Here is a 25,199-nt window from a genome sequence, read left to right as displayed (position 1 = left end):
GGTGCCAGACTCCTCCCTACCCTACTCAACCCCATGGTTAGCAGTGTCCCCCAGATGGATGAAAGAGAAATACGTTCTATTTTTAGGAAACCAAAAACTATGGACTGAAAATACTTAAATAAAATTGCATTTGTAAATCTTGACGATAGAGGGCTAGCTTTGCTAATGAGTTGATGCTACCCAACATGTTTAAAGATGTAAGCTATAGGAGATTGCAATGTAAAATGTAGCATATCATACGATTCCAACACTTATGGATGTGCACTCCAACATAATAGGGGGCTCTGTTCTCGGCCCCCTACTATTCTCGCTCTACACTTCCTCACTCGGGACTCTCATCTCCTCCTATGGTCTTCAGTATCACCTCTATGCTGACGACATTCAGCTCTACGTATCTTCTCCTGATCTCTCTCCCACTCTCCTCTCTCGTGTATCTGACTGCCTCTCTGCCATCTCCTCCTGGATGTCCTCGCGCTTTCTCAAAATTAATATCTCTAAAACTGAACTAATTGTCTTCCCTCCCCCCAGGCTCCCCTCTCACCACAACCTCTCCATCGTGGTTAATAATTCAACCATCTCCTCTGTCACCCAGCTCCGCTGCCTGGGTGTCACCCTTGACTCCTCTCTCTCTTTTGTCCCCCACATCCAATCTCTAGCCCAAACCTGCCGCTTCCAGCTGCGTAACATTGCCCGCATCCGGCCCTTCCTCTCACAAGATGCCACCAAAACCATCATACATGCTCTCATCATCTCCCGCCTCGACTACTGCAACCTTCTCCTTACTGGCCTCCCCCTCTCCCACCTCGCCCCCCTTCGCTCTGTTCTTAATGCGGCCGCCCGACTCATCTTTCTCTCACGCCGCTCCTCCTCCGCCTCCCCTCTCTACCGTGCCTTACACTGGCTCCCCTTCCCCTACAGGATCCTTTTCAAGCTCCTCACCACCACTTACAAAGCCCTCTCCCAGTCTACTGCCCCCTACATCTCCAACCTCCTCACCATTCACACCCCTGCCCGCTCCCTGCGCTCGGCCAACGACCGTCGCCTCTCCTCTACTCTGATCACATCTTCCCACTCCAGAATCCAAGACTTCTCCCGAGCTGCTCCCCTCCACTGGAACGACCTCCCTCGCTCCATCCGTCTCTCACCCAGTCTGTGCTCCTTCAAACGGGCACTCAAAACTCACCTGTTCCTCAAAGCCTACCAACAATCCACTTAACCCTTACCTCGTTGCACCTTCGCAAACATCCTTCTCTTGTTCTCCCCTCTCTCCACCAGCCCCACCCTTCTCTCCCTTACTTTAATGGCTCCCTCCTGTACCTGTTTGTCCACCCTCCCTTAGGATGTGAGCTCGTATGAGCAGGGCCCCTCTCCCCTCCTGTCTCCATACCTGTTCTTCTACTCCATCTTCACTCATATGTCTGCCCGGAGTTCTGAAGTATTGGTACTTTGTGTTTATTGCTGTGTACTATGTCACCCTGTATGGTCTCCTGTTTGTATTATGTACGGCGCTGCGGAAACCTTGTGGCGCCTAACAAATAAATGATAATAATAATAATAATAATATGGAGCAACAGTTAAAAAAGGCAGATATATGCAATATATGGTATGAATAAGCAATAAATTAATCTCATATTATGTTTAACAAAATCTGCACAAATTTACATTTACCTCCATTTTGCCACCTCATCTTCAGACATTGATGCAATGCTTGGTGATTCTTTGTAGAAATCTTTCCCAATTGGAGGCATATCTTACAAGACAAGGAAAAGTGTGACAAGGACCAAATGAAACTTTTAACTTAGGAAGTCTAGCAAAACAAACATAGTTTAAAGAGAAATACACAGGCAGATCATTAGTTCTCCACACATAATTTACAAACAATGTCAACATTTGCACATGTATATACAGAATCAATTCTTTGCATACCCTAGCCAAGCCACATCTATTGTAAGATCTAACTAAGCCTCTTGAGGAGCACTTATCTATATATGGCTAGCACCAATAATGTGTTTTAAGTGTCATGGCTACTTAGCCCCATCTAGAGGGGGGCAGGGGGTTTGAGTACAAATTCCCGACGGAAGAAATACAAACAAACACTTATCCTGCCAAAATGAAAATGCTGGTATTTCAATTTGCCACATATAAAATATGTCAGATAGTCTGACATATTTATCAGTCTTTTATACAGACATATAAAAGACTGATAAAATACCAACAGTGTGATTGTATGTCGGATGAGATGTATTTCATGAACTCAAATGCTATAGAGTGATTTGCCGGCATCCTACTGTTCCACTCTGCGGAGAATTTGAAAACTCTACATGCTTATGTTCCATCTGTCTGGGGTAAGAGCACATCTACAAGAGTGCCGGTGACTGTGTAATTGTAAGTGCAGCTTATGTTGTTCTGATCAAGCAATTGTCTGGTAATAAAGAATATTACTTTAATAAACGATTCTATTTGATGAACTAACACTGATTTTATTTCTAATTAGAAGTGTGGTTAAGCGTAGTGTTTTTATCCAGGAAAATCATCAGGGACAGACTGATAGTCTGCAAAAGGTACAGGAATTGAACTGTTGAGGATTGGGGTAAAGTCATTTTCCCTGATGAACCCCCCTTTCAGATGGTTTGGGGCATCTGGAAAAACACTTGTCCAGAGAAGGAAAGGTGAGCGCTGCCATTAGTTCTGTGTCATGCCAACAGTAAAGCATCCTGAGACCAATCATATGTGGGGTTGCTTCTCAGCCAAGGGAGTGGGCTCACTCACAATTTTGCCTAAGAACACAGCCATGAATAAAGAACGGTACCAAAACATCCTTCAAGAGCAACTTCTCTCAACCATCCAAGAATAGTTTGGCAACAAACCATGCCTTATCCAGCATGATGGAGCACCTTGTCCTAAGGCAAAACTGATAACTAAGTGCCTCGGGGATCAAAACATTGGGTCCATGGCCAGGAAACTCCCCAGACCTTAATCCCATTGAGAACTTGTAGCCAATCCTCAAGGGGCGGGTGGACAAACAAAAACTCACAAATTCTGACAAACTTAAAGCATTGATTAGGCAAGAATGGGCGGCCATCAGTCAGTAGGTGGCCCTAAAGTTGATTGACAGCATTCCAGGGCGAATTGCAGAGGTCTTCAAAATGAAGGGTCAACACTGCAAATATTCACCCTTTGCATAAATGTTATGTACTTTTCATAAGTGTCAAAGGCTTTTATGGACATGCTTGTAATTTTACTTCAGTATAAACATAGCGACATCTGACAAAAAGGTCTAAACACTGAAGCAGCAAACGTTGTGAAAACCAATACTTGTGTCATTCTCCAGTATTAAATCATTAGGAGTCCATAGATTGATTTATCTGAAAGTTAATTGGAATGTGAGAGAGACTTTGGCCATATGAAGACCATTTAGATTTCGGGCTAATAAAAAGGTAACATATCGTTTTATGTTAAGGGGTTGTAAAACTTTCATCATAAACACTAAAGGATAAGGACGTTAAATAAAGTGATTACAATTAAGTTTCATTTATAAAACGTATAGGTTGTTCATTGCATATAGAGAAAGGAATATTTAAGTTACACTATGAGGGTTTCTGTTGCTTATTTTTTTCATGTCACACTGGCTATCAAAAACGAACAGCATCATTCAAGATAAGAACTACATATGTTTTGGATAACTATATTTTTTAAATTGGACTTTATAATTAAATAATATTTATAGTATGTTTGTATCACTAATGTCGACAGGTATTTAAATCACAGTATTTTTTGTGGCACAAGCGCAGATTTACACTATTTTGTTATATTTGTCCCCTGCTATGGTGCTATCGGTCCCGGCTGGCAAAGCCTAGGGTGGGTTGGAGGATAATCACGGGGACCCCACGCAGTTTGTTCTCCAGATTCTCCTCATACCTGCACTAAGTTGGCAGCACTACAGTTAGTATGACTAGGAGGTTGCAGGGAGGCGCTTTTAAAAAAAACTTTTTATTTTTAACACGGTTTACTGCTGGTGGCTCCAGCTAGACCCACTGGTATCTGTGATTTAATGTCGGCATTGTGAATGTCTGCATTTTGACTGCCAACAATCACGTCTGTATTTTATCAGTGTCGAGCAAACTGAAATACCGAAATTTCATGTCGAGAACATGACTACCACCGGTCTGGGGTTCATCATATCTTGAAATGTAATATGGTTATAAACTTGTTTAATCATGACAAGCACCTCTATGTTGTCAACAGTCCCTAATATACAGGGACAGATACAGAATTTAACGATTTGTTCCAGGAAGTGTCCCCATTTTTCATTATTGAATAAACTGCATACATTTATATTTTTCTGTATGTTAGACATTCTGGAGTGTAAGAATATATGATCACAATCTAACTAAAAGTAAAATGCAAAAAAGTACACTCAAATGTGACATGATAGCACTCCAAGATTAACATGGATATCATAGATAATCTGCATGGATGCAATGGCTCAACTATGCATAATGTTGCAAATTCTGTCCGAAATAAACATGATCGTTATTAAATTAGATGTATTAATACAATTTCAAATATAGGTGTGTGGTTAACAAATCAGTTATTAGTACTCTGGGCTGTTGGGGACCTGCTCTACACTCAGTATGTGGCTTTCTACTTACTTCCATTCTACTACTCACACAATGAAACTGCCCCAGTCACAAGCAGTCCTGCCCTCTTTTACACAATACCATGAATGCCTTCCATAAGATTAGCATACTCTTCTCAAGAAATATTAAGGGCTGTTGTGAACATGCCAATGATAGGACTGGCCACAGGTTGTTTTAGTCACACACATTTCAAAAATGGAGACATAAGTTAATGAACCTTAACCTCATGAAGCTGCAGTTAGTGCAGAAATTTCTTTGTGGCACACCATGACCATATAAACTGATGAACATAGGCCAGTCATTAGGCAGCACAAGCTTAGCAATCTCCTTGGAGGATAGGGAAAGTATACACAGGAGATACTGGAGTTAGGCGCAATCCTGGCAATACATAGTTTATGAGCAGTCTGAGCTGTGTTGGTCTCCACAAAACACAAATCAATGTGGTCTGAGTAGACTGCCGCCAGCTGAATTTTGTAACTATGCCTGATGGCCTGTTAAGCAAGTTAGCAGAAGCTGGGATCATGTCCACCTCTGACTTCAATAAACTTTATTAGCACCATCCACTGAATCCAGAAGCTTTAGAAAAGGTATGTTCATTCAGTTATTACAAGTTTAGAGTAATGCAGTTTGTGAAGAACACACCAGCCACCTTCCACCACCTAATAAATCACCTGCTGAATGGGTTGGGGACTTTGCCTAGGCTTACTTAGACAGCATAACCATTTTTAGTAAGACATGGGGAGTACCATGTAAGACTAATAATGCAGCTGTTATGGAAGATGTTGGAGGCAGGTGAACTACCTGTTCAGACAAATGTCAGAAGTACAGTGTCTAAGGAATCCATGGGGGAAGATAGGATGGGTTAGGTCAGAATCAGAGTACAATAAAGAAGAACAGACACTGGCCTCAAGCCCACGACCCCAAAAAAGTACTAGTGATTTTGGTAACTCCAGGGTACTACAGTAGGATGTCACTAATTTCAGCACTGCAGCCGAGCCACTAACAAACCTAAGAAACATCTTTCCAAATTGAAAGACTAGACAAGCACTTGTGACCCGATGTTCCAAATATTGAGAAGGGCCCTGGTGATTGCTCCAGTACTGGGGACATTAATCTATATTTAAGACTTTATTGTACAGAACGATGAGTTCCAGTATGGACTTGGATGAGTATTGAGCCAGAAGGGGCTTTACAGGCAAATATTTGACCAAGAAATTGTTGAACCAGGAGGTTGAGTGTGCCACAATTGAAAAGGAGTGTTTGGCCATAGTGTGGTCTAAGTAAAATTTACTCCAGCGGGGCTTGGACGCCATATCAATAAGTTCCCTCTCAACTGAGCTCCGGTCTCAACGGCCCCAAACACCCTAAAAAACCACCACCGGCATTAAAATAGCCTGCTAGAAAGTGGGGCTGAATATCCCAGGTACACTGGGGTACTTTTAGGAAGCCATCCAACGCGGCACGGGCCTCCCAGTCAGCCGACGGAGAGCGTGGCTTACCCCGGTCCCAGACCTTGGGGTCCCCCGACTGAGACCTACCCAGGCTCCACAGCACAGACAACTAGCTGAAAGCTGCCCCCACCTCAGCGGTTCCCCGCGGACCCCTCGTTGGTACCCTCCTTGCATAGCAGCTCCTTGCGGGCCCAGCGGAAGCTCAAGTACACCAAGCACTCGGAGGGACTAAATCAAGCCAGCTTACCTGGATCTGGGGAGGTCCGGTGACCTGTCCACTGCACCTGCGAGCCGAGGCCTCACATAACAGGTATTGCCGCGGTCTTCAGTGCTGCCGACGCCTCTTTCCCCTCACTTCCGGTCCGGCTTCTCACTTCCAGTCGGCGCCGCTGCCTACTGGACGCGCAGAAGGGGGATTGTATTGCCACCAGGAGCACCCGTGGTAGTGTCTTGCTCGGGCACTGGAACAGAACATCCCTAGCGGTTGGGCGCTCGTTGTGACTGTACCCAGGTTAGTGCTGCAGCCCCTGCCTATTGAATCACCTGTGGCGGGCAAAATACCCTCCACTGGTGTCATACCTGCCTCTGATCTGCATCTTGTAGAGTGGGGGTTCAGACTTACTATAGACCCAAACTGCTGCAAGCAACGGGAACAAAAGAGCTTCAGACACTGGAAACAGCTTTTTGTTGGCCTTTCTATCCTATTTGATATGAGGATTTTCTGCCCTCTTCTGACCAGTTTGAAAACTGCAACTGAAATTGTCTAATCCCAGACAGGCAGCTTTTACCTATCTCAAATAAAGTTTGTAATCTCTAAATACGGCTGCCAAATCCCAACGTAAGTGCATTGCAGGATTAAAGTTACAGTTTGGCAACGCCACCACGGAGCGACTGTTCTCCCGTAACTCCTTTATATCTGATACTTCTCTCAACTAACATGCACTAGTCGCATTTTGTAGGGGCACCAACTTACCGTTTCTGGAACATTAACCTTTAACTAGATAATAACTGGCCTGTGATGACATCTAGAGCAAAACGGACCCCCGCAGTGGACTCCTCTTACTTCTTTGACAGGAGTAAAAAGCAAACAAAGCCACAAGTGACACCAATGGCTCAAAATCAGCAGGATCGCTCGCCAAGTTCTGATACGACAGGAGAGGACGGAATTCCCCAGACGACGAGACTCTTAATCAGTTTCCCGGTTCAGGAAATTAAGACAGCGTTCCACACTGAACTACGCCAAGCGATCTCGGATTTACGCAAAGATATTATCGATCTGGGGGATCGCACCAATGCTTTGGAGACCAAGACGGATGAAATCTGCAAATCGGTTGCGAGCAATACACAGGAAATTTCCTCATTGCGCACCGATGTGACATCCCTGACGAAGAAATGTGAGGACATGGAAAATAGAGCCCGTAGGAATAACATTCGGCTCAAAAACATCCCTGAGACTGTGGACACATTAGCCCTTCCTGGCTTCCTACTTGGCTTCTTCAAAACCATCCTAGTGGACGCCAGGGATGCTGACTTGCTTCTGGATAGAGCACACAGATCGCTGCGGCCGAGGTCCGCTCCAGGCCAACAGTCTAGGGATGTGATCCTTCGTATGCATTATCACATCAAGGAAAAAATCATCCAGGCTACGAGGAACCATGATTCCATTCAATACCTCGGGAATAATATTCAGTTATTTGCAGATCTATCTCCTCTCACCATCCAGAAACGCCGAGAGATGAAGGATACCACAAAGACTCTTCGTCAACATGGGTATCGTTATCGCTGGTGCTTCCACCTTCTGGCTCCAAGTCTTCACGGAGTCCAGGCCTCTCTTTGCGAAGACCCCTGAGGAGGGTGCGATAATCCTGGAAAAGTTAGGCTTACCTCCTAGCGCAGCATCACCCCGGTCACGTCAACATGCCCGCGGGCTCCCCGGGCCGTCCCACAGGCCGAATAGGACAAAGTTTGATTTAGTTAAAGGCTGGAAGCTAAAGATCTGGACTACTGGTCTCTCTCTACTAATAAGATTGCACTTTATGCGGATGATATCCTCCTTACCATCACCAATCCCCTAACATCGCTACCCAACTTATTTCAAGAATTGACAATTTCTCCATAGTATCGAATTTTAAGATCAATACAGCTAAGACAGATATCCTGGATCTCAATATCTCCCTTAAGCTAAAGCAGCTCCTGGAGCTAAACTTCCCCTTTCACTGGAATTCCGAGTGTATTAAATACCTGGGTGTTAGACTTACCAGAAAGGTAAAAAATCTCTACCGAGCAAAGTATCCCCAGCTTATAGCTTCTCTTAAAAAAGATATGGCCCCCTGGGACAAACTCACGATATCTTAGGTGGGGCGGATTACATCAGTGAAGATGAACTTGCTTCCCAGACTGCTTTACCTTTTTCACACCCTTCCTATTAGAATTCCCCCCTCTGTCCTAAAAATGCTGCAAGCCTCTAAGGATTAATCTGGTCAAACAGAAGACCCAGGGTCTCTGCTCGTATTCTGCAACACCCTCCAATGGCAGGTGACCTCGGCATCCCTAACTTTCGGAATTATTATGCGGCTAGATTAGCTCAATGTGTACAATGGCACTCTCCGCCTGGAACTAGGGTCTGGGTTGATATAGAATCGGATCTCCTGGGAGGCTCACCGATTTGCTCTGCACTTTGGCTTCCAACTGCTCAGCGCCCACCCCGCCCGAACTCACCCAGTAATAGCCCTCTCCCTCTCAATCTGGACCCGATGTAATAGAATGGCATCTCTGTCTCCCACACCTTCGATAATGATACCCCTCTGGACAAACCCAGCCTTTACGCCTGGTCTTGCACGCCCTATGCACACAAAGTGGGCAGGGGAGGGTGTAATATTGCTACTAAATCATATCAGTAGGACACAAACATTCCCTCAGTTCTCAGACATATAGCGGGCCGGTGCAAGCTTGTGATGGGACAGTTTTCCCAATACTTACAGATTAGACACTATCACCAAAAGGTCAAGGCTCAGTTATCATCTAGGCCTCCCACTGTGTTTGAGAATCTATGCCTTTCTGGAGCAACTTCAAAAGGTCTCATTTCCACGCTATACAATGCATTACTCCCCACCTCCACAGAGGTCAAGGACTGATTCCAAGTGCAGTGGGAAACGGACCTGGGAACATCTCTAGATCCAGAAGAATGGTCGGACATTTATGAGTGGACAGCGCGTTGTTCCTTAAATGTCCGTATCAAAGAAAATGCCCATAAATTGCTCCATAGATGGTACTATGTACCTGCTAGGCTTCATGTTATATATCCACAAACAAGCCCCGCATGTTGGAGAAATTGTGGCCAAGTTGGCACCTTTATGAATATCTGGTGGGGCTGTCCCAGAATACGCTCCTACTGGACAGCGGTTCTCACACTAGCTACAGCGGTCCTCGACACTCCCATACCCTCCGACCTTAAGCATGCATTATTACCCTTGCCTCTCCCAGACCTCCCTACACAAACGCATAAGCTCCTCCGGCACATAATCAGCGCGGCCACTTGTCAGATAGCTGCTTCCTGGAAAAAACCCACCCCCCCCTACTCTCCAAATAGTATGTGGTCGGGTTTGGCATACTTACCAAATGGAGCACATCACTAGTGTGCTGAGGGACTCCTCCGTGTCTTTCCATAAAGTCTGGTTTCCATTGACTTCATACCATAATCAACCTCTGCTTCAATTCTAGTAGAGGCCGGTCCTCTATTGAAATTATCGGATTTGACTACTCCTTGTTAAAGGCGTGAATTACTTCCCCCCCCCCCCCCCAACCCCTCCTATTCTCTTTCCCCCCTACTTCTTGCCCATCAACTTTACTTATACCCCCCTTCTCTTCTTTTATTTCTATTTCTGTTTTGTTCAAAATAAAAAACAGCATCTACATGGTACAAGATTAACACGCAATCAAATTTGCTCTGTAAAACCATGGTGAGAAAAAGTTGTACATCGTGTTTATCTTTATATGTACAAGTATTTGTCAATGTACCTTTTAGAAAATTTTGTAACTTTGTTAAAGATAAGATGTTATTAATAAAACGTACTTATTACCTCTTATTAAAAACCATGCCTTTACCATTGTGACTAACCAGAACCCTTTTTCGTGGCTGCATCACACCTTGGAGGAAAATGGCAGTTGAACCTACTAATTCAGATTTATGACATTGAGTGTCTTCAGTCCTTACAGCTCCAAAACCCTTTGTGCAGTTGTAATCACCACAACAAAAACAAAACGCTTTTAAAGGCAAGATATTTCATGCCAAGGTTCAAATAGAGTTTCTATTATAACATCTGTTATAAAGTTCCATGAAGCCAGATATTGACAAAATGTAATTTATTTGCCACCAACACGAATGGATGACAAATTCATTCACTGCTCATTTCTTGTTTAATGATGCTCCTAATACTTTTAGCAGAAACTTCAGGATCTGACAGATAAGCAGACTCATTTACTGTTGTCTCCCTCAAAATATACCAGTTGCTGAAGTATTCCAGATTGCATAGAGCACCCCAGATGTGGATTGTTAACGGCTTTATTAGAGGAGATTATTGCAGTTTTCTAGATATCTTGTTGCCCCAGCAGTCTTCATTCAGAAAGCAAGCCATAAGTTACTCTAAATATAGGTGTCATACGTGTCCCTCTTGGAGAAGATTCAGACAAACAAGGCGATACCGTGGCAGCGTTACTTCCACCTGGATTACCTCTGCAAACACTGGTGTCCATAACCAAATGGTAGGATTGCAATTATCTTCAACACATTTTTCTTATATTTTTTTATAGGACAAGGGGACAGGAGAAAACACATACCAAAGATTGAACTCCACCTTATTGTCCACATACCGTGAGAAAACTTTGCTATTGGAGTTCTTCGTTGTTGCTTATTTAGGGATTCCACCAATTGTTAATCATCCGGATTGTGAATTCAGTCTTCCAGGTGCAGTATAAGGCTTATTAGAAAATATGCTCCAATATCATCTATTGCAGCCACGTGGGTGGGTGATAAAAGTTCCAGGACGTCCTCTGCCCATTGAAACACTGACTTTGCTCATCATTGTTTGTCTCCTGGTAGGTACTTCTTTAAATATTACAATATAATATAATTTCCCCGGGCGCCTCAATATATCACAGCAGCCAGAATCACATCAAAAATAGAGAACCAACATCCTAAACAATAGGAAAAAATACAAAGATGGATCAATAAGCACTAGATATATGTCACATAGATAATGACAATCCCAATGAATACCAACAGTCCAAATAAAAAGTCTCTCTGTTTTTCTTCACCGTCTCGCACTCATCAACATGAGGACCGACAAAGGAAAGAAATGTATAATAGTGAAGTAAGTCACAACAGGAACATTCTATAATATCCAGTGGAGTACCTCACCAGGTGGGAAAAAACAATCACCCAATAACTCAAATCCCAGTGAAATAACGCTAGATGCGAGTTCAATCACCTTTGATTCTTTTAACCCCCAACGGTGTTATGCTTACATCAATCTTGAAAAATAAAGTTATTCATCATATCTTTCTTGAGTAGATTTCCCACAGGAATTCATGTTGTGCGTTTTCAATATCCTTCTTTCAGGACAGTTGGCACTCAAAAACAAAGATTCAATCTAGGTGCACTACCTTTAAAAACCATTTATTAAAATAATAAAACTAATATAAAACAAATGTTGCAATTGCCCCTACCAGATGGTATAGGAGAAACAGCATGTAGCAAAGGAGAAAATAACTCCAACATATGTAGATCTCACAATACTCCCAACAGCAAGGGTACAGTCTATTCACCAACGCATTTCGATCCACCTCTGGAATCTTTTTCAAGGTGCATCTGTGCCTCATCTAGGATGGTTATATATACTGTTAGGCTACCAATCCCATATAAATGCATACATATAAATGCATCAAAATAATTCTTAACATATTATAGGAATGGATACATATTAACAGTATAAACATATATTACCGTATATAAATGCAGATAAAACAAATATAGAAGACGGGTTACCATGGCAACCATTTATGCTATGAAATTCCTGCACAAAATCCTAAGATAGGAATCCGTATATAACATCAATCTTTCTTCTAATTATATTCCTCCATCCTATTCCACATCAAAATGTAGATATAAATTCTCTTATATTCTCATATTATAGGATAAAGAATGGGATGAGGTACAGCGCTCCATGAATGTGTGTAAAAAGCTGGCAAACGGAAAGACAAGGGGAACCCCTACCCCTAAACAATTCAATGCAAGAAAGAAAATACTTGGCGCTAAATAAAGGAATAGTGTGGTATTTATTGTTAAACAGAAATACAGGTTCTGGCCAGGACTCAATAAAACAATAACAAGTGCACAACGAGGTATCTCAATGGTATAAACTTCCAAAAACAGGGATGCTAAAAGCAATGTCCCAATAGGCATACAGAGTCCTGCATATTGCGGCAGCCTTTCCAAAAGTTCAGTTCACAAGTGGAAACAGCAATATCAACGGAGTGGGAGGTCGAAGCAACCTGCTTATCAATCCCAACTGTGAAAATTCCGTATGACTACAGTAAGTCTTTTGAGGCAATGAACATCAGATAGATTTGCCATTTTCACCATGGCAACCGTTATACGCTTCCATCTCATTAATTTACTCAAGGATCCCCTACATTAAAGTATTGTAAGATGTGGGAGAAAGGGTAGTTTTTTGGAATAAGGTATTGTGTGGTTATATTGGTTACCATGGTAACCATATGATTTAATACTACGCACGTTGGTATATGGAAATACAGAGGGATCCAGAATATAATAGAAAATTGAAAGTGAATAATTGGGAGGAATAAGCTGTGTGCTTTAAATGAAGTTTGGGTAGATTTGGGGATCCTTGAGTAAATGAATGAGATGGAAGCGTATAACGGTTGCCATGGTGATCATGCATTCTGAGACGGAAACGTGTAACAGTTGCCATCGTAACCATGTGCCCTTTGACACGTTAGTGGATGTGAATTGTTGGCATGTGAGTATGTGGAGATATTGAAGTTTTTGGAGTGTGATTGTATGGAGATATCAATAGCTCGTTCTTGTGGAGACTGTGTCCTGGCGTATGCAGGTTGAGACATGGAGAGTAATTGTCGGGCTGTGAGATACAGGGATCAAAATTTATTGTGTTAAGAACAAGGATCATGAGTAGGGGGATAATATGTTTAAATTATTGTCCACATAATTTGAGAACCGTATAGAAAGGCACCAAAGCGGAAGTATGGAATGGTCACCATGCAATCCGGTTTATGAAAGAGTATTAACCCCCTGATGAAGCCCGCTCCTTGTGGGAGAAACACATTGGGTATCATAAAATGTGCTACTTGACACAACACCACCTTTATTCCTTCCATTGGATGTACTATTTACAATCCATCCACGGAAGAAGCGAACACAGATTCATAGCTCCCGAGGAGAGACCACCATCAGCTGCGTGATATTGGCAAGAGCCCCGCGCATGCGCGAACCATCTACAGAAGCCGCATCTGTTGAATTCTCCAGGTCTACATCACGCCGCCCCCAGCCACTATCAAGGGAGGTAAAAGAACTTCAACACACGGCTGGCAGCTGAATCGTAAGTCCTCCTCATTTCCACTAAGACTTTGGAAGCACTTGTGCTTTACATTTGGATTTTAAAATCTATCTGATGTTCATTGCCTCAAAAGACTAACTGTAGTCATATGGAATTTACACAGTTGGGATTGATAAGCAGGTTGCTTTGACCTCCCACTCCGTCGATAGTGTTGTTTCCACTTGTAAGCTGAACTTTTGGAAAGACTGCCGCAATATACAGGACTCTGTCTGCCTACTGGGACATTGCTTTTAGCATCCCTGTTTTTGGAAGTTTATACCATTGAGATACCTCGTTGTGCACTTGTTATTGTTTTATTAAGTCCTGGCCAGAACCTGTATTTCTGTTTAACAATAAATACCACACTATTCCTTTATTTAGCACCAAGTATTTTCTTTCTTGCATTGAATTGTTTAGGGGTAGGGGTTCCCCTTGTCTTTCCGTTTGCCAGCTTTTTACACACATTCAAGGAGCGCTGTAACTCATCCCATTCTTTATCCTATAATATGAGAATATAAGAGGATTTACATCTACATTTTGATGTGGAAAAGAACAGAGAAATATAATTAGAAGAAAGGAATCCATATATAACATCACTATCTTGGGATTTTGTGCAGGAATTTCAGAACATAAACGGTTACTTCGGTAACCCATCTTCTATATTTCTTTTATCTGCATTTATATACGGTATTATATATGTTTATTTATACTATTATGTATCCATGTTGCTTCCTATTAGGAATATGTTAAGAATTATTTTGATGCATTTATATGTATATTAAAGTTCTATCCTGGGATTGGTAGCCTAGCACAGTGTTGGTTAACCTGTGACACGCCAGGTGTTTTGAAACTACAAGACCCAGCACGCTTTGCCAATATATAGAAGCTTATTGCTGGAAGGGTATGCTGGGGCTTGTAGTTTCACAACAGCTGGAGTGTCACAGGTTAGCCAACACTGGCCTAGCAGTATATATAACCATCCTAGATGAGACACAGATACACCTTGAAAAAGATCCCAGATACTGTTCGAAACGCGTTGTTGAATAGACCTTACCTTTGCTGTTGGGAGTATTGTGAGATCTACATATGTTGGATTTATTTTCTCCTTTGCTACATGCTGTTTCTCCTATACCATCTGGTAGGGGCAATTGCAACATTTGTTTTATATTAGTTTTATTATTTTAATAAATGTTTTTTAAAGGTAATGCACCTAGATTAAATCTTTGTTTTTGAGTGCGACCTGTCCCAAAAGGATATAGAAAACGCACAACATGAATTCTTGTGGGAATCTACTCAAGAAATATATGATGAATAACATAAAATTTTTCAAGATTGATGTAAACATAACACCATTGGGGGTTAAAAGAATCAAAAGTGCTTGAACTCGCATCTAGCGTTATTTCACCGAGATTTGAGTTATTGGGCGATTGTTTTTCCCCACCTGGTGAGGTACTCCACTGGATATTACAGAATGTTCCTGTTGTGACTTATTTCACTATTATACATTTCTTTCCTTTGTCGGTCCTCATATTGATGAGTGCGAGACGGTGAAGAGAAAAAGGAGAAGAAAAACAGAGACTTTTTATTTGGACTGTTGGTATTCATTGGGATTGTCATCATCTATGTGACATATATCTAGCGCTTATTGATCTATCTTTGTATTTTTTACTTCTTTAAATATTGATTGTCTTAATGAGTTCCAACATGATCTGCAATAATTTGCCCGAACTGGAGATAGGTCTTGAACACTGCCAACATTTTCCAAAAATTTGGTGACCACCTGGTTATATCTTATACCCACCACCTTTCAGCTAGCTACAGTGTGCACCCAATTTACTGTTGCTGGATTTTGATAATAGAATAAATTGATGCAGATATCTGCATATTTCTTCCAACCTATGAGAAATCTATGTAGCAGATTGCCTCAGGTGAAATCTTGCACAGGAAATGTCCTTCGATTGCAACCACGAGTCCCAATGTTCTTAGACATGAATGCACTGTGACCGAGAGCCATGTTTGCAGGCTTCAAAACATCTTGAAATAACTTCTATCTAGGGACAAGAAAGCTTTCCCCTTGATGTGTGTCTAGCCAAAACCCCTATATATTTCAGTCTCTGATGAAAGAAAATGACTACCTTGTTAATACAAGCATGGTGTTGTCCCATGTGACATTCGGACGACTGTTGGAGTAAGCTGTACGCTGGCTCAGCTCTTAGCCCAAGCTCCCATTTCTTATATTTCACAAATAGAACACTTTGGATATTTTTAAATACTGTTGCCAAATGTCACAGCAGTGCTGAGGATCGACTTCATACCCAAAAATAAGGCCGTTTAAGGATCTACAGAACTATCTAAGTCCAGCTGTGGGACCCACGGATCTCAACTGTAATTGCTGTTTCAACATCTGTTCAGCAACTCACTGAGCTCAGTTGTGATTGCTGTTACCATCTGTTTGGCTGCTGGACCCTCCACATCCAACTCTCAGAATTCTCCTAGACCTAGTCATGTCAGAGCTGCAGAAACTGGATACTACATTAACGTCAGCCAGGGTGCAGTAAAGTATCCTTCACCTCTTCCATTGCCCCACACAATTTGGATCGATTGTTCCTTTCTACTCTCTCATGACCTACCCTAGCTAATACACATTCAGTCACATCTCTCCATCATGCAGCTACTCGATTTACAGTCTCTCCTATTTACTATCACCATACTTCTTTCCAAATTCCTCTTATTTCTCCATCATACTATTCCTCCCTCCCAGATTATGATTTCCCCTTCACTACTTCCCTCCTCGCTAGTCTGTACACATGAACCGTTTTGTCTCCTGCACCCAACACACTCACCAGCCTACATAAACAGAAATAAACCTCACACCCACAAATCCTCCTTGCATGTCCTCTTCCTCACCCTGCTTCTTCTCCTCTCTCCTAAGCCCAGGACCCGTACAATCCCTATTATCTGCTCACGCTCCTCCCCAAACCTTTCTATCCACCTCGTCCTTGCAATCCCGCCAACCTTATCCACATATCTCCACTGCCCTCTCTTCCCTTCTCCTGTGCACTATGGAACACCAGATCTGTTTGCAACAAACTTGCATCCATCCACAATCTATTAATTTCTAAATCCCTCAATCTCTTTACCATTACAGAAACTTGGCTCACCTCCTCAGACACTACAACCCCTGAGGCTCTCCTATGGGGGACTCTCCCTAAGCCATACTCCCAAACCCGGAAACAAACAAGGTGGTGGAGTAGGCATTCTGCGCGCTCCAAGTTGCACCTTCCAAATCATATCCTCTGAATCCTCCCTCTCATTCTCTTCCTTTTAAGTCAACACTACCCATCTATTTTATCCTCTCCACCTTCGTGCTGCTGTTATTTATCGCGCCCAGGTCCAGTTTCCCAATTCCTTGACAACTTTGCAGCCTGGCTCAGTTATTTCCTATCCTTTGATCTGCCTGCCCTCGTACTAGGCAATTTCAACATTCCCATTGGTAATCCCACTGTCTCTTCTGCCTCTAAACTTTTCACTTACTTCTTCCTTTGGTCTCTCCCAATGGACCTCACCTCCCACCTACTGTGATGGGCACTCTCTTGACTTTGTCTTCTCCGGCTACTGCTCCATTTCTAATTTCTCCAATTTAGCCTTCCTACAACCTCCTTTCCTTCAGCCTCACCTTACCTCATGCCTTTCCCCCTGCACCCAAATACACATGTACACAACGAAACCCAAGTACTCTTGACCCAATACACTTCTCATTTTTACTAAAACAACTATTTTCTCCAATGACTGCATTGTCCTGTCCTAATCAGGATGCCTCTTACTATAACAAAACACTCACTTCAGTCCTAGACAATGCAGCGCCTGCTACTACATATAGTTTCCGATGATCAAAACCCCAGCCACGGCACAACAAACAGATCTGCTACATGCAAAAGTGCTCCCGCACTGCAGAGCGCCACTGTAGTAAATCTCGTTCCTATCCAGATTTCCTCCGCTATAAATTCATCCTTTCATCTTACAGCACTGCACTTTCAATTGCCAAATATTCTTCAAATCTCCAATATCACCCAGTCTTCTAACCCACGTCACCTCTTTGCCACCTTCAACGCACTTCTCTGCCCACCTGCACCCTCTCCTTCCTCATTTACTGCTCATGATTTTGCCACAAATTTCAAAGACAAAACTCCTCCCACCTTTAACTTTACTTCCCAATCCACCCTTAATTCATTCTCTCCAGTAACTGAAGACGAAGTCTCTGCACTCACCTTATCTCACCCTACAACCTGTCCACTCGACCCAATTCCCTCCCCAACTACTCCACTGCACACTCACCTCTTCAACCGGTCTCTCTCCACTGGCACATTTCCATCCTCCTTTAAACCTGCGCTTACCTCAACTATTCTAAAGAAACCATCTCTTGTTCCAGCCTCTCCAGCTACTGCCCTATTTCTCTCCTCCTCTTTGCCTCCAAACTACTTGAGCGATTAGTCTACAAATGCCTGTCTCAATTTCTCTCCTCATTCCATTCTCAACTCTGCATTCAGGCTTCAACCTCCAACATTTCACTAAAACTGCTCTCACAAAAGTGACCAATGATCTACTTACTGCAAAATCTAATGGTAATTTCTCCATACTCATTCTCCTGGACCTCTCTACTGCTTTTGATACTGTTGATCACACTCTTCTCCTACACACCCTGCTTTATTCCTCACATCCAGACTCTCTCCCAGTCCTGTCGACTCCACCTTAAACACATTGCCAAAATGTGCCCTTTTCTTACACAACATGCTACCAAAACTCTTACCTATTCTCTTAACTCCCGTTTTGACTATTGTAACCTCCGGCTTTCTGGCATCCCTGACACCCATATATCCACACTTCAAATCAATCTTAAATGCTGCAGCAAGACTGATCTTCCTCGCTCACCGCTCGACATCTGCTGCAGCACTTTGATTCTGGAGGACACAGAGCCAGTGTAAGGATTCGCAAATTCAAAATTATTCCTCCGTACCTACAAGGCCCTCAACAACACTACCCCTGCATACATTTCAAATCTCATCTCAAAACACTCTCCCTCCCTCAGATCTTTCTCTGACCTGCACTGTGTCTCCTCTCTGGTAACTACCTCTTAGTCCCGCCTACAAGACTTCTCCTGCTGCTCCCCTTATGTAACTTCCTACCACGCTCAATGAGACTTTGGCAGACTTCAAATCTTTAGATGCTCTTTGAAAACCCTTTTTTTCCCCAGAGGTGGCCTTATCTTCCGTGACACTATCCACACTAATCCAACCTCACAATTTTCCCAATCTCCACTCCGAACCACATTTGCTCCTCTCGTTTCAGCTCTTCCACTTAGAATGTAAGCTCTCTTATGAGCAGGGTCCTCCATACCCTTTGTTTTCAGGTCTGCGTTTATTTTGGCTACCTTGCATGTCCCTGTTTTGTGCATGTACGGTTTTCCCTACTGTACGGTGCTGCAGAGCACTGTGGCACACTACAAATCGAATTATAATAGTTACAGACCTTGTATGACCAATAGGGTCGCTTGGGATGCTGCGTGTGTGCATTTTGCCTTTACCACAATGTCATCAAGGTAAGCCCATCGTTAAAATCCTTCTGGTCTTAAATTTTGTAATGACTACAACCAGGACTTTCATGAATATCATTGGTGTTGTCACCACAAAAGGAAGGCTCTTGAACAGGAATGTTTGTTGAAGATCTGAGAATTTTTTTATGCGACTGTCCGATAGACACATTAAGTTATGCAAGCTTGAGGTGGATAGCTAAGAAAATGCTCCACGTCTACTGAATTCAGGTTTTAATTTTGAATTCCCTGGTTCTTTTATATTTGTCTATAAATCCAAAAAGGTGTAGCTGACTATTGTCTACAATGAAAATCCTGGAGTAGAACGTAATCGTGTGAACAGGAACCCTGACAATTACGTTGTGATTTGGCAACAACTGCAGACTATTCAACTTGGCAGATCTTTACCATTGAGATCTTAAGAGTTAAGGAACGTCTCATAACCTCAAATAACTGTTAAGACCAAATTGTCTGATTTTTGAGGTCCATTCCGCTGTAGATCTGGTGATAATGCTTTTTACCGCTATGCCTACAGAAAAATTAATCTCTTGGGCATCATTGGGCGGAAAATGTAGGACAACCCCAAGTGATTACTACCAGCCAAAATTCCTGATTTGAAGTCCTCACGTGGAACTGTCTGCAGTGAGGTCTTCCAGGACTGTATTGCATGGTAAAGGCATCCTATGTTTTTCCTGCTGGGAATGTCATGGAGCATCCATACATAGTTTTGAAATGAGAAAACACCTTTTTGGAGATAACGTTATTCCCAAAGAGTAGAGACATCCATACAATTTTGGAGTCAAGAATGCAGTCAAAAAGCTCTTCAGCTCTCTTCATGTAGATGCCATGGCTCTGACTGTTGCCTTGCTGGTTTTAATGCTGCACCTGATAAGCTTCTTGATACACTCAGACAGAATGGACAGCATTATATTAGCATTAAAGAGTTAACCACAATTCCCCTGGGGGATGTTTTCTTGGAAAGTCTAGAATCCGATGCATTAACCTTAGGAGGCATATGATCAGAAAGAAAAGGATATAGCCTGGTCACATTTCATTGCCATCTGTCTGGATTCTTCTACCCATTGATATTTAACTGCAGGATTGTAAGTGAAGGTTCAATGATTCTTACCTGCCCCAGGAGAAAAAGCATATCTTAAAGCAACGTCCTTAATCTCCATTGCTTTATGGATTGAGTTGTAAGGCCATCCACCAGAACTTTGCCCACTTCCAAAATTTCCCTTGTCTAAGCTACAAATAAAAAAAATTACACACACTATATGGACAAAAAGTATTGAAACGCTTGACCATTACACCAACATGTACTGTAATCACATTGTATTGAAATACATACACTTTAATATAGAATTGGTCACTCTTTTGCAGCGATAACAGCTTCCACTCTTTTTGGAAAGCTTTCCACAAAATTTTGCGAGTGTTTCTGTGGAAATTTGTGCCCATTCATTCTGTACAGCATTTAGGAGGTCAACCACTGATGTTGGACGAGAAGGCCTGGCTCGCAATCTCCATTTCAGTTTATCCCAAAGGTGTTTTTTGGGGTTAAGATCTGGACTCTGTGCGGACCAGTCAAGTTCTTCCACACCTAACTCATCAAACCATGTCTGCAGTCTTTGCTTTGTGCACTGGGGCACAGTCATGTTGGAATAGAAAAGGGACTTCCCCAAACTGTTGCCACAAAGTTGGAAGCATAGCATTGTCCAAAATGATTTGAGTATTAAGATTGCCCTTCACTGGAGATAAGGGGCTAGCCCAAACCCTTAAAAACAGCCCCATATCATTATCCCTCCTCCACCAAACTTCACAGTTCGCATAATGCAGTCAGACAGGTAACGCTCTCCTGGCATCAGTCAAACCCAGACTCTCCCATCTGACTGCCAAACGAAGAAGCATGAATCAAACTCCACAGAACACATTTCCACTGCTCCAGAGTGCAGTGTATGTGGGCGGTACACTAGTGATGGGAAATCTAGTTCATTTTGAAGATTAGTTCATTCTGATCTAGTTCACACAAAAGATTAGTTCAAAAGATTTCACTCATTAGTTCATGTCACTCATTTCACTCAGTAGTTCATTTAGCTCAGTTAGTTCAGTTAGATCGCTGGCTTTGGAACACTGCTGAGAGAAGTGATTGGAGACATAGATCTAGTCTATTACACATACTGTAGGCATATATACTACATCTCATTAGAGGAGTTCTAGTCCTGTTAAAATGATCAGATAAGTTTAATATGTGGGATCATTTTTAATATTTTAAAAAGGGCAATCACTTATACAAAAACTAGTAGTGACATGTTGAGCTCTGCAAAGTTAATTACATTTTCATTATTATTTTTTATTTCCATACTATTCAAATGAAAAAGACCCAAATTCAGAGTATTATAAAGTGTCACTTTTTTGCTTTTAAAATTGAGATCAGTGCAATCAGGATATAGGGGAGATGTATCAAACCTTAGGGGGGAATTTTTACAGCTGTAAAAAGACCCCAAATAGGCATCAAGTCACTGGGGGCGGGTCCAAAATGGCGTAATTCGTGAAGCCCCGCCCCCTACGCCAACACCCCGCTCCAGGAACTCCCAGACGTAACCAACATAATGTTGGCAATTATGACTAATCAGCTTCTGTCATTTATCTAGCAGAGTCTACAAAATGACAGAAACTGATTAGTTGTTGGCAACGCTTCCACATTATCTCTCTTGAAGGTTTAATACATCTCCCCTGTATATATGGTGCAGTAAACAGAACTACAGTATATAGCATGCAGCACTCAGCAGTGCAGTGTGTCTTGAGCTGACAGGGAAGGGAATGTATCCTGTGACTCATGAGCTAAATGATCTGAATGATTGAAAAGATTCGAAAGAGTGGAAAGATTTGAAAGAGTGGAATGATTTGAAGAGTGAAATGATTTGAAGACTCGTATGAGTCACTGAGTGAAATGAACTAGATGAACTAATGAACTCCTGAGAGAATGACTCATGACTCAGTCAGTGATCAGCTCCAGAGTCTCACACAATGTCTGAGCACAGCAGTGCCACCTTTGGTAGTTTAGAGGTACTGACTCAAGAGTATTAAATGAGAGAACTGAATAGAAACAAAAGAGCCAGTGTGACTGAGACAGTGAGTGAGGCTGCTGGAGCTGCTCGGCTTTATCTCTAACTCCTCCCACTTGGTTTAGTTCCTGGTGAACTAATCTTTGTCAGAGCTGTGAACTAAATGATTTAGTTCACTTTGAAGTTTAGTTCATTTGAACTAATCATTCGTGAACTACCCATCACTATGGTACACCACCCCATTCGACGCTTGGCATTGGTGATGAGGCTTGCATGCAGTTGCTCGGCCATGGAAACCCATTCCCTTAAGCTTCCGCTGCACAGTTTTTGTGCTTGCAGTAATGCCAGTGGAAGTAAAGAACTCTTCAGCTATGGAATCAGCAGAGCGTTGGCGACTTATGCACCATGTGCCTTAGCAGTCGTCAACCCCAATCTGATTTTACATAGTCTTCCACTTCATGGCTGGTTGCTGTTCCTAAACGCTTCCACTTTCTAATATCACTTACAATTGACCGTGGAATATCCAGCAGGAATGAAATTTCACAAATCGTTTTATTGCAAAGGTACTATCACAGTACCACGCTTGAAGTCACTGACCTCTTCAGAACGACCCTTTTGTATCACAAATGTTTGCAAATGGAGACTGCATGGCTAGGTGCTTTATTTTATACACCTCCGGCAACGGGACCGATTAAAGCACCTCACTCCAATAATTAACAGGTGACAGGTGTGGAAAAGTACTTTTGTCTACATAGTGTGTGTACGTGTAATATAGACACATTATATATATATATATATATATATCTCACGTGAAGGGGGCACAGAGTGTGATCGTGAAGGGGGGCACAGAGTGTGATCGTGAAGGGGGGCACAGAGTGTGATCGTGAAGGAGGGCACAGAGTGGTGATTTTTGTACACGTTTAATTTTATTTGATCTTATTCCTCTTAGTATTAGCTGTAAATTATTCTTTGACAGAAATATAATTGAAAAAATAACACAAATCCAAGGGAAAATAATATTTTGATATATTATTTTCAAACAACTTACTAAGCATTTCTGTCCTTGACCCAACTACTTATAAAATGGTACTGCTCTGTAATTATTTTGGAGGGTTGCCTTGAGAAAATTATGGAGACTATGGGTGCCGCAAACTGAAAAAGTTTGGGAACCACTGCTCTAAGTCAGTGTGAGGCCACAGTAAGATCATTCCATTTAGTTCTATTTTAAAAAATCAATCCAGAACAAAATATGTCAAATGTCATAAAACATTATGCATTTAATTGGATGTAGCAGAATAGAAAAAGTAAAGAAACATAATACAAATATCTGATAAGGAGCAAGGTAGGAGGGCCCATGCAAGCAAAATCAGTTTAAGTAAAATGAAAGCAAAGTCACTGTAGATAAAAGTTCCAATAATCAGATAGGCAGACAGACTGGCCTGAATTCTTTGTGGCATTAATTGAACAAGGCGCCGTAAAAATGTTCAGATGATGGCCCATGTTGAGATGGTGTCATACAGTTGCTGCAAATTTGTTAGCTGCACATTCATGCTGTGAATCTCCTGTTCCACCACATCCCAACAGTGCTATTGGATTGCATCTGGTGACTGTGGAGGCCACTGGAGCACATTTAACTATTTGTCATGTTCATGGAACTAGTTGAGATAATGTGTGCTTTGTGACCTGCTGCATTATTTTGCTGGAAGTAGTCATTAGAACATGGGTAGACTGTAACCATAAAGGGATGCACATGGTCAGCAACAATACTCAGGTACCTTTGGCATTTAAACTATGCTCAACTGGTCTTAAGGTTTCTAATGTGAGCCAAAAAATATATTCCCACACCATTACACCAGCATGTACCTTTCACACAAGGTAGGACTGATCCATGGATTTAGGTTGCTTATGCCAAATTCTAACAATACCATCTGCATGTATTTTGTTTTGTGCCAACTGTAAACTCTAGAGACCAGGAGACCAGTTTCTTCATTATGCACACCATGCAGTCTGGCACAAACAATCATTTCATTGTCAAAGTCAAATAGATCACATTTCTTCCCCATTCTGGTGTTTGATGTGAACAAAAGTCTGCGTGCTTTTATGCACTTAGATGCTGCCACACGCCTGGTTGATTAGATAATTGCATTAACATGCAGGTGTACGTAATAAAGTGGCCTAAGAGCGAGACAGTAAATATTCTATATAATTATGTTTAAAACATATAGAAACAATATAATCATAAAACTCCTAAAAAATGAACCAATAGTAATATATAAAAAGTTTAAAGTAAACTATTTCACTCTACACAGTTGGCTATATAATTAAGTGTGATAGATATACATACACACACTACAGAGCCTTTGTTTTTTTATTCTGAATTGAATACAGTATTTTGCTAATCCAGGAAGTTAAAAAATGTTACAGAAAATTATTGACACCCTACTCATAATAGGAGAATGAGTCCTTCTCTTTTCAGGCGAGATTTTTTCATATTACAACCACCTGCTACTCACCACAGTAGAGTTCAGTGCCAAAAAGTGAAGGAAAAATACCCACTTGAAAACAATTATTTCTACCTAAGAGAAGCCAATCATTTTCTACAGCCCATTGAAGGATTCCAGCGTGGAATAAGCTTTAAAACTTCGTAATTATTCCCTGCTTCGTGCGTTTTATTCTACTGCAGACTAAAGAAATACACATAGATACCAAAATAATATATATTGCAAACCGCTACAGAATTTGCTGGTGCAGTATAAATGTTGACTATATATCTATATATCTATATATCTATATATCTATATATCTATATATATCTATATATCTAT

At 41.9% G+C, this 25,199-nt stretch overlaps 1 protein-coding gene across 1 annotated transcript in view; it reads right to left on the bottom strand.

The window, feature by feature from the left end:
* DDX43 (DEAD-box helicase 43) overlaps nucleotides 1-25,199 on the bottom strand; it is a 119,212-nt gene that overhangs the window by 72,192 nt on the left and 21,821 nt on the right. Inside the window, exon 5 of the mRNA XM_075202619.1 lies at nucleotides 1,669-1,750. Coding sequence (XP_075058720.1) covers nucleotides 1,669-1,750 — 82 coding nt within the window. The remainder of the gene's footprint in view (nucleotides 1-1,668; nucleotides 1,751-25,199) is intronic.

Source organism: Mixophyes fleayi, chromosome 3 (assembly GCF_038048845.1).
Source record: "Mixophyes fleayi isolate aMixFle1 chromosome 3, aMixFle1.hap1, whole genome shotgun sequence".
NCBI classification, from domain to species: domain Eukaryota; kingdom Metazoa; phylum Chordata; class Amphibia; order Anura; family Limnodynastidae; genus Mixophyes; species Mixophyes fleayi.
The sequence above is the reverse complement of the archived record's forward strand: the minus strand, read 5'-3'. Positions and strand labels throughout refer to the sequence as shown.